The sequence below is a fragment of the Oryza sativa genome, chromosome 9 (genome assembly GCF_034140825.1).
Source record: "Oryza sativa Japonica Group chromosome 9, ASM3414082v1".
Taxonomy (NCBI): domain Eukaryota; kingdom Viridiplantae; phylum Streptophyta; class Magnoliopsida; order Poales; family Poaceae; genus Oryza; species Oryza sativa.
In genome coordinates this window covers 21,943,104-21,960,533 of record NC_089043.1, presented here as the reverse complement: position 1 = coordinate 21,960,533, position 17,430 = coordinate 21,943,104, and the positions used below count along the sequence as shown (strand labels likewise).

Sequence of the window (17,430 nt, the reverse complement as noted above, 5' to 3'; positions counted from 1 at the left end):
CAAAATGAAAAAGGAAAGAAATTGAGCCCCAAAACCAGATATGAAGGGGACCTTCGGTGTACTTTTTCCAAGCTAGAACCTAGAAGTCCTCTCAAAATGAAAAAGGAAAGAAATTGAGCCCCAAAACCAGATATGAAGAGTTCCTCAACTATTAAAACCAGCTTATTTCTCCTCCAACGAAAGTTTGCATAATGGTTTCGTCTTACGTGGCACTGTTAACTTAGTCTTATCTAATGTGGCATTACGGTGAGAAAATAAGATATATTATGAACCAATAAAACCCACAAATCAGTGATCACTCTTCCTACACCCTTCCTTCTCTTCCCCATCTCTTTCCACCTTTCCTGAAGGTTTCCATGTGTGGTCAAGGAGCTTTAGCCATGCTATTAGGAGATTATAGGAGGGACGCGGTGGAGTGGATCACTGTGTACTGTTGCTTCTCATTCGCCAAGCTCTTCGCTCTTTCCACGTTTTGCGTGCCAGCCGCTCGAATGCGGACCTAGGTAGGGTTTGCTGCTAGCTTGTCACCATTGACCGGAAAAAAGGGAGATGGATGAGATTGTCACCCGAGACATCTACCCAAGATGGCTAGCTACCGCGGTCACCAAAGTCAAGAAGGCAGATTGGAAGCTGGCGGCCGTCATAGTCTCGTAGAGGGGACTATAGATGGCCAAAAAGCCCGAAGCCTGACGGACCGACCCACAGCACGACGTTTTGGCCCGGCCCAAGCACAGCACTGCCCGTCAGGAGTCGGGCCCGTGCCGGCCCGGCCCGACCACCGGGCCATGCCTGGGCCTCTCCACCGGCACGTTGGGCCGGCCTGGCACGGTATAATGGGACGCAGGCCAGGCCCGACACATAAACAATAGGGAGTAAAAATAGACATATTATATGCCACGGTCGAAATAATAGGGACGTAAAATAGACTTACTTTAGCTATATGTATGTCAGCCCAAAGAGGAGGGATGGAAAATAGACTTATTTTCACTATATATATGTCACAGCCCAAAGTGGAGGGATGGAAAATAGACTTATTGTCGATATATATGTCACAGGCCAAAGTGGAGGGACGGAAAATAGACTTATTTTAAAAAAGGCATGATGGGCCACCCGCACCTTCGGGCTGGCCCGGCACGGCCCGACGGCTGGTGGGCCGTGCCTGGGTGGGAGGCACAGCCCATGGGCCGGCACGGCCCGACACGAAGTGCCGATCGGGCCGTGCCGGCCCGATGGCTGGTGGGCCGTGCGTGGCCGTGCCGTGCCGGGCAGACCTTTTGGTCATCTATAGAGGGGACCAAAGAAGAGTGATTAGGCCGATACCCCCTTCCTCCCTTTAGCTAGTCTTTCTCCGTATCAGAGATGCTGCTGGTTGGATGAGATAAGAGAGGAAGATAACCTAGTGCTTACTGGCATGAGAGGAGAGAGGATGGCATGTGGGCTCCAATTTCTTTTTACTTTTTTCCTAAGACTTACATGTGGGCCTGTCTATTTTTTCATATTGTGGAATGCCATGTAAGCGTCACATCACATGGAAGATTAAGTCAAAGTGCTAAATGGATGCCGCGAAGGACGAAAACACCATCAAAACCATCCAAGGAGGTAATTTAAACCGGTTTTAACGATTGAGGGAGACTATATCCTATTTTACGCTAAGGGACAGGAACCAAACTTGCCCATAGTTCAGGGAAGCAAAATGGACTTTCTCCAATTTGGATTTGCTAGAGCAGGAACCATGGTATGGCATGTAATTGGGCTAGGCCCAACTATTCTAGAGAATCAATATCCTGCAATTGGGAGTTCAGGAGTCAGGACTGCTTGTCTGGAGCCTGGAGGAGAGGAAAAAGGATAAATATAATCCAAGCTTGGCTACGCAACGTTGATTGACAGTTGCCTAATTCCCGTTGATATTATGCTGTCAGATTTGAGTTGAGCTTTATCAGCAGTTTCAGTTTGACAAATCCTTCTTAGGCCTTGTTTAGTTCCCACACAAATTTTACACCATATCACATTAAATATAGGCTAAAAAATAATTAATTCAGAGATTGCGACTAATTTACGAGACGAATGTTTTAAGCCTAATTGCTCCATGATTTGACAATGTGGTGCTACAGTAAATATTTACTAATGACGAATTAATTAGGCTTAATAAATTCGTCTCGCGGTTTACTGACGGATTCTGTAATTAGTTTTTTATTTGTGCTCGGACACCTCATGCGACACCCTATATAATACCCGATGTGACACGCTAAAATTTTACGCGCGGGATCAAAACACTCCTAAAGCAATTGAAACTTGTTTAAAAAGTCTTGAAAATGAGCAGGGCAAGTGAACCAACCTGGAACAGTTAGCTACACGGTGATTATTATCGTAGCTGGGCCAACCGCCAACCTGGCCCAGCCCGCTCGGCCTTCGCCAACGTCTAGACAGACTGCCGAGACTCTAGAACAGCTGGACTGCAGTAGTCATCGATGCCCCCTTCATACTAGATAGATTCAGCATCCAAGGCAGATCCTCCGTCCCCGCTGGAAATGTCGTGGCGCGGCGGTCGCTTCCTCGATGTAAAATCACCGGTTCCCTGCTCCGCCCCTGGGCTCCTGCCGTTTTCTCGGCGCGCGACCAATTAGAGCAGGTACAATAAAGATTCATCCGTCGGCGGTAGTGTATCCACGTTGGCTCGCATGCATGCTGTGCTAGAGGAGAGAAGGACAGTGAGAGAACGCTAGCGGACGACTAAATAAGCGCTAGGCTGCACGTGAACTCCGAGACGCTGGGCCCACAGGTGCGGCGCAAGGAGACTGTTTGCTGCATCCCTACTACCATAAACTAATGATAGATGGGCCCATTTATATTAAAATAATACGTAACTAGCTAGGTGGCCCACGCAATTGCGCGGCTAGCATCCAAACAAAATCATATATTTTTTAGGTATGATTTTACTTAAAATTTATTAAATAGCTATCTCATTGTATTAAGACTTTGAAAGACCAAATCTTATCATCCCCGTGTTTCTAATTATATAGTTTTTTAAAAGTCACATCAGGTGCTACCCCTTATGTCATCTTTTTTTTTTATTTGCTTGCTCGATCTACCACTATTTAACGTGGTGCCTCCTTTTAAGGCTGTCTTAATAATATAACAAGATGGGTGGCCCGCGTAATTGCGCGGCTAGTACCCATACAAAATTATATATTTTTGTATGATTTTACTTAAAATTTATTAAATAATTATCTTGTTGTATTAAGAGTTTGAAAGACCAAACCTTATCATTTCCGTGTTTCTAATTTTATAATTTTGATAAGTTACATCACTTGCTACTCGTTACTTTTGTCATATCCTTATTTAGTTGCTTGCTCGATCTATAACGGTTTCTATTCATTCTCTTTAGAACCTTTTAAAATTGGATCTTATATTATTTAGAGTTTATTGTCCAGTTAGGTTTCATTTTTATAATTTTTAGAAATCTCGTCGAATGCTGCCATTATAAAAATCAAACATAATTATCATTTTGTTTTTTTTACTTCCTAGAAATTCCGCTAAAATGTCAGCGACTTTGTCATTATACTCCAATACAGCTCACCCGCTGCCTTACTTCTTTATTGTCATTGAGATTTTAAAATCAAACATGATTATCATTCGTGTTTATTTTTTTTACTTTTCAAAAGCTCGAACCTTTTAAAATTGGATCTTATAGTTTTTATAATTTATTGTCTCGTTGGATTTTCTTTTTTATAATTTTTAGAAATCTCGTCAAACGCTGCCACAGTACTCTTCTACGACCCGTTCGCCGCTTGTTCTTTATTGTCATTGGTATTGTAAAAACGAATATAATTATCGTTGGAATTTATTTTTTACTTTCTAAAAGTCCCACCAACCATAGGCGGCTCTTCCATTGTACTCCTGTACAACCCGCCCGCTGTCTCTCATTTTTATTGTCATTGAGATTTTAAAAATCAAATATGATTATCATTGGGTTTTACTTTCTATAAGACCCGCCAACCACCTTGACCAGTTGCTTCACGACATGCCCGTCATCATTCTATTTGGTGTTTTATTAATAGTTTTTAGATGTCCTATCAACCGCCACCACTCTAATCATTTATAGACCTATTACTTAATTAATCTCGTCATGTGTTTTAGATGGTCTTTTCTTCCAATAGTCCTTATTTGTTATCACTAATTTTAGTTATTTATAAATTGTATTCCTAGTTGAAATCTTTTTTCTTTTTCTAATTTTAGATTTTTTTTTTTCAAATTTTAATTAATACCGTATAGTGTTCTTTTAATATTTTTATTTTTTATTTCTGAATTTCAGTTGTGTCAAAATTGTATTCCTACTTGAACTCTCTTTTAATTTTTCTAGTTTTGGATATTATTTTATTTTTATTCTGAATTTTAATTAATCTCGTATTGGGTTCTTATATGGATTTTTCTTTCAATATTTCTTATTTTTAATTCCTACTTGAACTCTTCTTTTCGTTGTGCTAATTTTGGATTTTATTTTTATTTTTATTCTGAATGTTAATTAATCTCGTATTGGGTTCTTATATGGACTCTTTTTTCAATATTTCTTATTTTTAACTCCGAATTTCAGCTATTTTTAAATTGTATTCCTACTTGGATTCTCCTTTTCTTTTTCTTCGATTAATGTGGGAATTTCTAGCTCTCATAGCAAATGTGGTGTCTTCTTTTAAAGCTGTTTTAATAATATAATAGATAGATAGATAGATAGATAGATAGATAGATAGATAGATAGATATGTATAGTATTAGAGCCTAGCTATTGTACTATTAAACCTGCTCTTAATTACCCCGGGACAGCTCGGCTCCGGTCCGTCGCTCCCAACCAGCGTGTCCCACTCTCCCACTCCCACCCCACTAGCGAGATGCCGAGCGGCTGGGAGAGCACGGGTGGTTTCCCTCTACGTCGCGTACTCACGTGGCGTCCTCCGGGCCACGGAGCCGCGCGCATGTTTGCCCCCACCGAATTTTATTGGGAAAAAAGGATTACCAGTTGCAGCGATACCCAGCTGGGCCTTCGTCCGCACGACCGCGCGCACAGTGTGCGTGTCTATTCTTCTCCAAGATTGCTGGGGAGTGGGGAGGGCGCCCTGCTCGTGCTAAGGAAAAAAAATAAAAGAAAAACCACATCACACGTTCGGTGCAGTTCCGTGTCAAAGCGGAAGTGCAACCGTGCGAGTGAGGATAATCATGTGAGTCAGACACACTGCTATCCTATCTGTACGGGACTGTCTTGCTTTCCCTCTCGAGGTCTCTCGCCTTCCGACGGCCCCAAGCAACCAACTCCAAGCCAAACAAACCTGTTCTTTTCGATCGCTTCGTTTCGTTTCGTTTCCTTCTTGTTTTTTTGATTAAAGATAGGCAATAATTTCGCCTAAATATTTTGATAGGGCAAATCTCCATCATACACGTCGAACAATTGTACTGTTGGAGTTTTTCTTCCCTTCCTATTGGCTATTTGGTTAGCTCTTCCTGGGGGCAGGGGAGGGTGCGCCATTTCTGGCTGGAGCTTGCTGTGTTCTATGGTCACCTGGCCCTTGCGATCAGCAGCTCGGCGCTTGGCTGCTGCCGCCGCCGCCGCACGCGCAGCTCCAGCTTCGGTCGCTCACTCGCCACCACCTGCGCCGATGCCTCCTCAGCCATGTCCACCTGAAGACGCAGCGCTCCAGCACTTGCGGCGCGCCACCGGACACGACGACGGCGTCCCTGCCGCCGGCGAGCAGCCGCCGTCTCGTCGTCCAATCCATCGGTGAGCTATAGTTCAAAGTTTTTGCTTTCAAGCTGCAGTGAGACACCAGCTTGAGTGCTTGATCGCTCGTATCTTTTGGATTGCCCAGTTTTGAGTTTTCCACGCGCCCACACAGCGCAACTCGATAGTCATGCGGCCCATGCCTCTAATGGGCCCCAGCACATGGGCCCACGACAACCACTCCCACTCTCCAAGTATCGAGGAATCCAACGGCCAGGATCCTCCCACCGCATCCCAAACGGACGGACGAGATGTTTCCCCCACGTGAACCTTTACGCGGCCGCTTCCAGTTAATCATCGAAGTTTCCGCCCCCCACCAGCTTAATTTATCATTTTTCTAAAAAAGAAAATCGCTGCCTCGACCTCGGTTTCTCCGTCGCATCGCCGTCGTGCTCGCTGCCTCGCTCTACCCCGTAAAATCCCCCCCGGCCGTTGCCGCGCGAAGCTTTTCCCTCCCACAAATGCCCGAGACCCCGACCACGACGACCACCACCCGCGCGAGCACCGGGACATCCTCACATGGCTCCTAGTCTGCTCCGCCCCGCCTCCCCGTGCCTCAACCTCGCGCCCCCCACCGCCGACGGCCCCGGCCGGAGCCGCTCCGCTGTGACGGTGAGCTCGCCGACCCGCCCGCCCATTTTCTTGGCTCTGCGGCTTTTCGTGATTCGTTTTGTTGATTCGTGGCTTCTGTGGGGGTGCGTCAGATCGGTGGTTCGAGGCCGCTCAGCGTTTCCCTGCGTGTGGGAGGATCTAGCCGGTAAGCCCAGGATCGATCCAACCCATAATTTTTACGGCCTTTTGGGACGACTGATTGGATCATGGAACTATCCGTCTTATTTGATCGGTTTTTGGTCCCTTTTCCTATTCATGAACCACCAGCGGTCTCCCGCGAATCTCTGATCTAGTGCGCAAGTTAGATGTTTGAAGAATTGTCTGAACTAATTGGGTGGATCTGCTAGGCCGTTTTGTTTGGCCAGCGTGCTTGCTTGATGTTTTTTTGTTAATTTATATAGCCGCTTTCTCTGTGCCCGTGGCTCAATGTTGATGGCTCTGCTATTCCAGCTTCCGGGGTGGATGTGATGTTGTGGTTGAGGAAAGGAGATTCTAGTTCGGGAATTATATATCTCAGATGAACTGGGTAAAATAAGGCATAATTTTGCAGTGGGGTATCCTTCCAATTTTACCATGCATTTGTGATACTTAGGATGGGTTTGAGCATGTAAACTCTTCTAATTGGATCTTTGTGCCTTCAGAACTTTTTAGTCCTGTAAATAAATCATTTATCTCCTCCTTTATTAATGAAAAAGAGGCAGTCCTCCTGCCCTCTTATTCGAAAAAAAAGAACTTTGTAATGTCCCCTTATTTAATTTAATTTGTCTGAAGAACAAAATAATGAATACTCTGTTGCTGTATTGTAATTTGTACCAGTAAGATGAATTTCTCATCTGCAGGAGGGACTTTCCGTGTACCACAATGGCCTCAAGAGATCATTCTGGTTTGACTCGACAGCTTTTAGATTTTCAACATGGTACAGTAGATGAGATAGATGGGGAACATGATCCATTCATGGAGTTGAAAGCAAGGTTCATGGACTTCAAGCACAGGAATTGTGTGTAAGTGGATCATGCATCATTGTAATCTATCTAACTTTTTTTGTTTACTGAGTTTGTTGTGTTTGTGACTTATAGGGATAATATTTCTAACTATCAAAATCTTGCTCAGCAGCAAACACCAAAGGTGAATGACTATGGTGCTGTTGCAAATTTCTTTAATATTAACATTACTGAGTTCTTTGGGATTGCTCATTTCCTTTTTCTGGTGTGCAGTTCATGGTGGTTGCTTGTGCTGATTCTAGGGTATGTCCTTCAAGTGTTTTGGGGTTTCAGCCCGGGGAAGCATTTACTGTCCGTAATATAGCAAATTTGGTACCACCATATCAGGTAGTTCAAGTTTAGACAAATGAATTATTATTTCCAATATAAGTTTTACCATGCAAGTTTTGACAGTAAACAATGCTATTATGCCAGCATGGTGCTTCAGAGACTAGCGCTGCACTGGAGTTCGCTGTCAACACACTAGAGGCAAGAATATTTTGTGATATAGTATTGAAGATTATATTTGAACGTTTTCTATTTTTATCAACTCTAGTGACATGAGCATATACAATGAATTCTGAATCACCCAATGACATTCCTTTATTCAGGTAGAGAATGTATTAGTGGTAGGTCACAGCCGTTGTGGTGGTATCCAAGCACTAATGAGTATGAAAAGTAAGCAAGATGATTCGCAATCTAGGTAAAGTTCTTCCCATCTTTTGCATTACGTATCCTTTTATTTTTCTTTTACATCATGCATATATGGTGTTTGTTTCTTGAACAGAAGCTTTATCAGAGATTGGGTGTCAATTGCAAAGAGTGCAAGGTTAAGTACGGAAGCAGCAGCTGGAAATTTGAATTTTGAATTACAGTGCAAACATTGTGAAAAGGTGATTTTGATTTTCTTAGTTTGATGGATAATTGTTACTACCTCAGTTCATTTTTACTACTTTATATCCTAGAATATGTGCTTTAATTTTGTCGTTAGAAATATCTTCATAACTAGTTCAATGCCCATGCTTTGCTATGGGAACAGAAAAACAGCAAGAATGTTTAAACTGCATCTGAAATAATGATGTTATAATAATTTTTAAATCACTGGGAAACTAAATTTTCTGGTGTATATTAGTAAGATTGAAAGTAAAAGTACAAAACACATTGTTCTATAGATAGTAAGTCAGTGAACATTTACCTAGTTGGGTTCTTGGGTTGCTTAGGGAATGGACAAAAGTCCCCACCTACTCACTATTTGGGGTCCTACATGACAGTGGTTGATGGCAATGGCAGACTCACCACCACCACTACCATCTTTCATAATAGTATATATAGAGTATAGATATAGATATTGTAATTCCATTATTATATCTGAACGTAAAGTTATTAGAAGCAATTGCCAAAGTCAAATCTTGAAGACTGAAAAAGAAAAGAATATTATGTAGAAAACTAAAGAACGGAGATAGTAGAAACCTTGATTTTTCAGGGGAAAAAACATGCATTTGGTAGTGCAGTTTGTTGCTTCAATGATCTTTACTAGTTCAAAGAGATGTCAAAGTTTCAAGGGGTAAACTCGTTACTGATAGCAGGCTTCTTCTTGGTTCAGTTTATGTATTCAAGTTTCTGGAATAGATTTAGCATACTTCAACACATGCTAAATAACACTGATTTCCTGTGTTTGATTTCTTGAAATGTTTGGTAAAGTTTAGTGCATGCAATAGCTGAACATTGAATTTTGTATAGCTCTTATTGCTGATTTAAAATGAAGCTACCGTAATATCTGACATGAATGAAATATTTTGTTGCAGGAATCAATTAATAGCTCACTGTTGAACTTGTTAACATACCCTTGGATAGAGAAAAGGGTGAATGAAGGAACTTTGAGCCTTCATGGGGGCTATTACAATTTTATTGATTGCACATTCGAGAAGTGGAAATTAGTATACCGCCAAGGGTTGGAAGGTGGAAGCAAGTATGCCATAAAGAATAGGACTACCTGGTCTTGATCAAGAGGCATTGCTTACCTGGGTAAATTTCACTCTGCCCCCTGCAGTTTAGCATGGTTTTGCTTTGCCACTGTGCTGTCCATTTTCATTGCACTTTGCTCCATTGTGGTATTGACATTCTGCAAGAACGAGTCCCAGTATCAAGTCACTGTTACGGTGTTGTTGGTACCATTGATTAACATAACACTTGACGGCCATACTTGGTCATGTTGTATGTTATCAGCTTCACAGAGGTACATGTGGCACTTTAACAGTTATTTGATACAGTGACTAGGCTGCAGTTGAGCGAAACCACAATGGAGTGAAGTGCAACAGAAATGAACATTATGGCAGCAAAGTGAAAGTTTGTCAAACTGCCGGGGACAAAGTGAATTTTGTCCAAATATCCCTGTATTATTTTCTGCTTAGAAGCATCATATTAATTCAATAAGCTGCAAACTCATATTCATACCAAAAACATGTACGATCTTGCCACATTTGGCAAATTATTGTGTTGTATCATTTATCGTGTAATTGCAAAAATAAGATAGAGCTTTGTAATCTGGTGTGCCGGGCAGCTGCTGTATCAATATAATAATTCTCAAATAGTTGAAACAATGTTGTGTTTAAAGTTCAATCTTTACTGTTCTTTTGTCGTAGTCACTACAACCGAAATATTTTGGTTCATTCGGAAGTTTGGGGTATGTATTAAGACCAGATGAGACACTGGTTTCAATGACTTATATTTTGGGATGGAGGTGCAGAGGGAGTAGTTTTAATATGTTTCAATGCTTTATATTTTAGGATGGAGGTACACAGAGGGAGTAGTTTAATTAAGCAGTAGTACTCTAGTTTTGATAAGTTTGGTCCAGTGCAGTAGTTTTGATTATACTTCATGACGAGGTTTGAGCAGTATGGACTTCAATGCTGCCATGCAATCTGCCAGTATCTATAGTGAACCCCTTGTCATTCAGCAATTGAGATCCTTTGCAGTACTGCTCACTGACATGTGGGCCCGAGGGGCTGTGGGGCCTGCATGTCAGTGAGCAGAACTGTAGACGATGTCATTCAGAGGGGCTGTGGGGCTCACATGTCAGTGAGTAGTACTGCAGCGATGTCATTCAGAGGGGCTGTGGGGCTCACATGTCAGTGAGTAGTACTGCAGACGATGTCATTCAGACCCTGCAGCAGTGAGTACAAAATGTAAAATAAGGCCTTAAAATTAGAAAACAAAAGCCTTACAATGTGATTTTGAGTCCCCTTTACTATGAAATTGTTGATTGATTATGTTAATTGTTGTAGGCTTATTACTGCTGCGAACAATCGGACAGCGGGCGGATTTAATACAGATATCACAAATTGTTATTAGCATCATGAAGAGGATTAGACCTTGTAATCTTGTTGGGTTCATTTTTCTTTTGTCTGTTTTTTCCCTCTGAATATGATACTAACTAATCATGAATTATTAGTACTAATGGTAGATTTGGGGCCCTTAAATTTTAGAGGCCCCTGAACACATGCACAGTTTGCACATGTGACTATACGGCCTGGTATTTGCTATATGAGTATCTCGATTGGGTGAGGTCTCTAGTTAATTCTCTACTCTCAAGATTAAGGCCTTGTTTAGTTGGGACAAATTTTTAAGTTTGGTTGTCACATAGAATATACTGACACATATTTGAAGTATTAAACGTAGTCGATCTAATAACAAAACACATATTGATATATCTCATGTTAGTCTATCGTGTCATTTTATAATTTTTTTTCTTCAAAAAGAACTATTTAGGTGATGTAAAAAAAATAACCTCGAGAGAATGAAAACACTGATAGTTGCAATATCTAATGGATGGAAAAAAACATGAACTACATGTTCAATTTAGGGGATTGCATTTTCCACAGTTTTCCTTCCTCTTCCTTCCTATTTCTCTAGTCAGATCACTTCAAGAGCCCTAATCAAGTAGGGACGTATTTGGTTTTAGTTGCCAAACTTTGCCATGCCAAATAGTGTCTAGTGCAGTATCGTAACTATGACTTACTGACTTGTCCACTCTTACGTATGGAATTGTGACAATGTACGTAAGGGAACCAAACATGCCCTAGGCGAAATCCGCGGAGAAGCGGCGCTGCTTGTAGCTCTCCACGGCGAGCAGCTCCTCCTGGCTCATGATCACGGCGCGAAGCGCGGCCTGCAGCGCCGGCAGCTGGGACGCCCCGTTGCTGCCTCCTCCCGCCGCCGCCGTCCGCGCGACGTCGAGCTCCAGGTCGCTCCGGGTCCTCCCGCCGACGGTGGCGATCTCCGCGCGCACCGCCCTCGCGCTGACGGACCTCTCCGCGTCGCCCAGCTCCGACATGAGCCCCGGGCGGTCGGCGCAGCACACCGACGCCTTCACGCGCCTCGCCGCCTGCCTCTCCCCGGCGTCGCAGCTGCACCCCTCCACCTCCACCTCCTCCTCCTCTACGACGACCTCGTCGCCTTCCCCCGGGACGACGGCCGCGCTGCCCGCCGCCTCGCTGCGCAGCTTCCGCACGTACCGCACCACCTCCCCGAGCAACGCCGCCTTGTCCATCTGTTGCAACCACGTACGTACGGTGGTGACATGCATGCATGAGACTATGAGAGTACGAGACGATCGAGCTCACGCGCACCCGGGACGCCGAGGGGACGAGGCCGCGCAGTGTGTCGAGGTGAGCATTGATGCGCTCCCGCCGCTTCCGCTCCGCCTCGCTGTGGCTCCTTCTCGCCCTGGTCCACCGCGGCGCGGCCGCCAAGCACTCGACGTCCAACCTGAGCTCCGCGTCGTCGCCGCTCCGTGCAGCCACCATCTCCACGAATGGCTAGCGTATTATGTGTCTCTGTCCCACAGCTCGATCGGTTCGAAGAGAAGATATAGGCGGGACAGGAAGCCGATCGTTGCAACGCGCAGGTAGCCACGTACTGGTGGGCACGCATTGCACTGTTAGAGCAGGTACAATAGCAGGCTATAAGCCAGCTATAAGTATATTTTAAAGAGATAAAAAAAGAGAGAGAAGAGCAGGGGGCTATATATCTAGACAGCTGCATTATGGACTCCAAGACGTAATGTGTATATGACAGGTAGGACCAGCTATTAATAGTATATTAAGCAACTATTGTATGAATTGACTATTAAATTGGCTATAGATAAATAGATTTGCTATACTACTGTCGACATTTAACAGGGGTGAAAACTTTCAAATTTTAAGCCGTCTAATATGCTTTGAGATTTGTGCTAATGAGCGAAAACGGTTTAAAAAATTAAAACGCGTGCAGTAGGGATCAAACCCAACACCTCCAATTTGGAGGTTTGTTCACCTAACCAGTTGCCCCATCGTGCTTTATTGAGTTACACTCGAGTTACATATTAATTATATATAGTAGTTATAATGTAATTACATAGTAGTTATATTTGAAAGTTTTTCATCCCAAAAACTGTCGACAGTTGTATAGCTACTCCTATGATGAATTGGAGTCAGTAGTGGGCTATACTATTAAACTTGCTCTTATAAGCAAACGGGCACGTCGGAGGCCGCCGGCGCCGGTGGCGACATGGCTTTTTATTGCGTAGGCAACTAGGGCAGGTCTGGCTGCGGTGGGCATTGGCGTTTCGACCTGTGTCGCGGTCGATCGAGAGGAGAAATCACCCGTGTGTGGTCCTCGCCTTTTGGCGGCTATTCACCAATCACCGCACAACCGATCAAACTTCAAACGTCGCAGTTTCTGCCGGAGCGAGGGGAGTAACGTAACGTTGAACCGGTGGATGCATGTGCACATGTGTACTGCACTTTTCTCGCACGTAAATTGTCGGACGGGTGCAGTGAAAAAGCGTCGGCAAACGCAACTCCGGCGGGCTACATTTACAGCAATATGGCCGGCACGCCGATATGCCATGTCTCCTTGCTCTGTAACAAACGGGCACACGCCTTTAGGTTACAAGGCAACAATTAAGCAGGCGAGCAAAGAGAGTACAGCGAAGGCGAAAAAGGCTGCGACGAGTACACACCGGTGCTATGCATGATGATCGATAGGCAGAGAGAGAGAGAGACAGGGTTGTAACTTGCAATTGCAAGTAGCATCCATCATAGATTCATACTTAGATTTATAGTAGTAGTACCACAGTATCGAAGTACTACTACTTACCAATCAGTAGCAGTTCGAGTACTGAACGGTGAGCTGGTTTTTCTCGGGTTGATGGAAATTATGTGCATTGGCATCGTTTCTCCGTTCAAGGATTCGGGAGTGTGGTACTCTGGAGTCGATCTGGTCCTCAATCCCTTTGTAGATCCAGGACCTCAGGAGCTGTCGACGAGCGCGCGATGCAGCAGAAAACAGAGGCGTATGTACCGCAGCAAACATGGCGTATGTACCTGTAATCCTGCATGCATTCCTGCTGCCGTCTTCAATGTCGTGCTGCAAAATTGATGGATTCTCTCAGGAGGGGCTGCATCCTGTAAAATCACAGATTGGCAGGCCTATTCCTAAATAGAGAACTTTTATGGTACAATTATCCTGTTGGAACCGATTCACTCGGCTCTTCTAATAACTTATCTCTCTATACTATTACTCTATATCTCACACAGACACAAGAAAGAAATTAAGGGAGAAAGAGAACACGAGCATACACATGGGACTACATCTTGTTTTCTCAGGAACCATGCCACTCATTTTTATTCCTCTATCAAGTGTCACTACTACAAAAAGTTTCATCCGGCACCAATACTAGAAACCGGCACCTTTAAGAAAAATAGAACCGGCACCTTTAGCATTGCTCGAGCCAAAAAAAAAAAGAGAGCCGGCTCAAATTCGAGCCGAACTCACCAACCAACCACACGTCACTGTCGTTGTCATCCTCCCTTGAACCCAGCCCTACTCCCCTTCCTCTCGGATTCGAGATCAAAACCAACAGCAAACTAGTATATGCATGGTACAAAGAATAAGAACTCAACAAGTTTGGGACAAGAACTCAACAAAATTAGGACTAGAACTTAACAAGAACTCATGAACTAAAAAAGAAAAACACTAAAGAACTCAAGCCGCCACCTCACATGCGCCACCGGTGTCCTTCTCCACCCCTGCCGCCATCGCCGCATGGGCATGGCGCAGCCGCCGCCGCTGCCGAGGTGCGCCGCAACTGCCTCCGCCAGGCAGCTGCCGGCGTGGGAGCTCGCCGACTCCCAACTGCCTCCACCACATGCTCCCCTCTAGCCGGATCTGGCAGACGGGAGCCCGCCGCGCCACTCGTGGGAGTACCCGCTGGCGGCCACGGAGCCCGCCGCCTCCCTTCTCGCCGGATCCGCGGAGGGGAGGGCACGGCTGCTACCGCTGGCCGCCTCCGCCCATGGGGTGCCCGCCGCCTCCGCTGGATCTGGCGGAGGGGAGGGCGCGGCCACCGCCGCCGCTGCCGTTTTCGCTGGGCAGGCACCACGAGAGAGAGAGAGAGAGAGAGAGAGAGGGGAAGGAGAGAGAGAGAGAGAGGGGAGAGACGTGCGAGCTGAGAGACGAGAAAGAGACGCTAGATGGATAAGTCAGAGAACGATTGAGTAGATAAGGACGCGCGGTGGGTGTGGTTCTGATGGGCTTGGCTCAAAATTATAGGTGCCATTTTTTTTTAAAAAAAAGGTACCTATAATATATTATAGGTGCTGGTTCTTTTAAAAAACCGGTACCTATAGTATATGTGCCGGTTTTTTCACTAGAACCGGTACCTATAGTGTTTTAAGGTGTCGGTTCTATGTTTTTCCGTAGTAGGAATGTGGGAAAAGCTCCATAGGTGCTGGTTTTAAATGAACCGACACATATGAGCCATTCTTTATGAGGGTGTTTTTTAGTAGTGTGTACTTATATACACAAACCGAACTGCACAAACTGAACGCATTCTCTAGACAAAAGTTGAGCATGCGCTGCATGGATATACATGCAGCTCACACGACTAACAACCTAACTAACTACACTAATAAATCTTGCATGCACACACTAATTCAACACATGCAAGCTAACAACCTGATCTAGCCATGCATACACGAACATCCTCACAATGTGTTAATGCACACAATTCTACATGCTAATAAACACACAAATGACAAGATTATTTCCAACAAGATCTGCTTCCGGTTCCAGCACATTGAGTAATGATGGTTAAGCAGTTAGTTTCTGTTGTATGATTATAACTGTTAGGACATGTACAACGGTGTTTAATAATGGTCTATTTCCATTATCATGCAAGTAAATTTGGACAAGTAAATTTGGACGTGGAAGAGACAGGGGAGGAAAGGGAAACGTAATTGCTACATATGACAATGCTTAGAGTCGACTCTTAGTATTTATTAGAGGAAATTTTGTTACATGAGGGTGAATAAAAGGAAGAAGAGTAATAAAAAGTTATTTTAGTGTATTAGTGGTTAAGAGGTTTTGTTGTCTCAACTATTAGAGGAGAATAGTCTCTAAGTGATACTACATCCGTCCTAAATTAATCGTGTAATTCTAGGTTGTTTAGCATATATTAAGATTTGAGAAAAAAAACTATAATACCACCTATTAAATGGTTTATAGGTAACAGTGGAGAGTAGTTGAGGGTAAAATAGGGAGAGATTTGGATGAGAAGTGATTAATGGGATCATTAGTACTCTATTGTGATAATTATTTTGGGGACAAATTTAAATCCTAGAAACACAATTATTATGGGACAAAGGTAGTACGTATTAACTAAAAGGCCATATCGAATTCTATATTTGTACACGCCCTTATAGAGGTGTGTGTGGGAATAACCAAGCCCGATTGGCAAAGGATTTTTCAAATTTAACTTCCCAAATATCCAAGAGTTTATTTGGTTAATCACTATAAGAAAGGGATTGAAGGGAATTTAGAGGGAATTAATCTTCAAAATTTCTCCAATCTTCATGGGAGGTATTAACCGAACAAACCCAAAGAAAATTTTTCTATAGACATCTTGGTTTGTAGGAAGAGATAGGAAGTATTTTATGTGATTGTATTTCTATGGTCCAATTTTAAATTAAAAAAAAGCAAAGGAGTTAGATCAATTGGAAATTTCCTTCAATTCATTTTTTCTATGGTGTGACCAAAGGACTACTCTGCCCATTGGTGCGAATCCTCGCTAGCCATACCTATCTTGATAGGCTGCCTCTTGCCGACTGACATTGCTCCCAAGGCCTCTTTCAACTCCGAGGGACACTACTATGGTCATGGTGTCGACAGGTGGGGCGGCTTTCGCCTCCCCGCTATTGGGGGTGAGGCCATCTTGCTGACTTGTTTGGATTGGCTAGGTGTTTGGAAATCGGAACCGCTCCATCATGCTGACTTAGCTTGGCAAGGATAACTCGACGCTCGATTTTCTCTCTATGGAGTAAGTGGTTTGAAACCTGAATTGGCTAATCATCTTTGGAAGTTAGAATTGTAGTTTGGAGGTAGTGCTATGAGGTTGCGGTTGTGGCAACCATGGAAGCAGAAGTGGCGATCTGCATCTCATAGAGCTTGCTTTTCCAACCTTCCTCAGTTGCATAGTGGATGTTATCAATGCAAGTCAATAAAGTGTGTTGACATGAAATTGAACTGTTATGTCAAGGGAGACGAGCTTGGCAATGATGACCTACAACATGTTTATTTCTTTTCCTTTTTGACTAAGCACAGGCATTAGTCGTGAAGTGACTATTGAGAAGCTTTGGATTAGTGGTGGCTACATGGAGATAGTGGCATGCGACCGTGGTGGTGACAGCTGTGGAGGCAAGAGCAGTGAGCTCCTTTTTGCGGCACTTGCCTTTCCGACTTTCCTTGGTTACATAGCAGCTGACTTCAAGTCAACGAGATGTGTTGAGGTGAGGTTGGAGCTGTTGCGTTATGAGATACAATAAGTTTTGTTTTGGTGAGTGGAGGCATCAATCGTGAAGTGGCCGCTGGGAGGCTTTGGTTTCAAGGTAGCTAGATGGAGATAGTGCCATGAGGCAAGACAAGAGCGACGGTTTTGTTCATTCAAGCTGCCTTATCTCTCTATAAATTTGGTGGTCATAAAGTCGGACCAAGAGCACATATGGTGAGGTGTTGAGTTTGGTTGTCGTGCTTT

General features: G+C 44.0%; 2 protein-coding genes across 4 annotated transcripts; one reads left to right on the top strand and one right to left on the bottom strand.

The window, feature by feature from the left end:
- Positions 1 to 5,215: 5,215 nt before the first annotated feature.
- On the top strand, positions 5,216 to 9,977 carry LOC4347305 (beta carbonic anhydrase 5, chloroplastic). Of its 3 annotated transcripts, none has more exons than XM_066304330.1 (9): positions 5,216 to 5,319; positions 5,408 to 5,766; positions 7,218 to 7,379; positions 7,455 to 7,503; positions 7,593 to 7,706; positions 7,794 to 7,847; positions 7,970 to 8,061; positions 8,146 to 8,251; positions 9,164 to 9,977. In XM_066304330.1, the coding sequence occupies exons 2-9, from the start codon at positions 5,540 to 5,542 to the stop codon at positions 9,359 to 9,361; spliced, it is 1,002 nt and encodes a 333-aa protein (XP_066160427.1). In that variant the 5' UTR covers positions 5,216 to 5,319; positions 5,408 to 5,539; the 3' UTR covers positions 9,362 to 9,977. The 3 variants fall into 3 exon arrangements, with proteins under 3 accessions (XP_066160427.1, XP_015612363.1, XP_015612365.1); XM_015756879.3 differs by lacking the exons at positions 5,216 to 5,319; positions 5,408 to 5,766 and adding exons at positions 6,122 to 6,378; positions 6,471 to 6,523; XM_015756877.2 differs by lacking the exon at positions 5,216 to 5,319 and having other exon boundaries at positions 5,333 to 5,766.
- Positions 9,978 to 11,436: 1,459 nt separating this feature from the next.
- Positions 11,437 to 12,163, bottom strand: LOC107277475 (transcription factor bHLH30). The gene is made up of 2 exons (XM_066303987.1): positions 11,987 to 12,163; positions 11,437 to 11,907 (listed from the first exon to the last, which is right to left on the bottom strand). The coding sequence occupies exons 1-2, from the start codon at positions 12,161 to 12,163 to the stop codon at positions 11,437 to 11,439; spliced, it is 648 nt and encodes a 215-aa protein (XP_066160084.1).
- Positions 12,164 to 17,430: the final 5,267 nt, after the last annotated feature.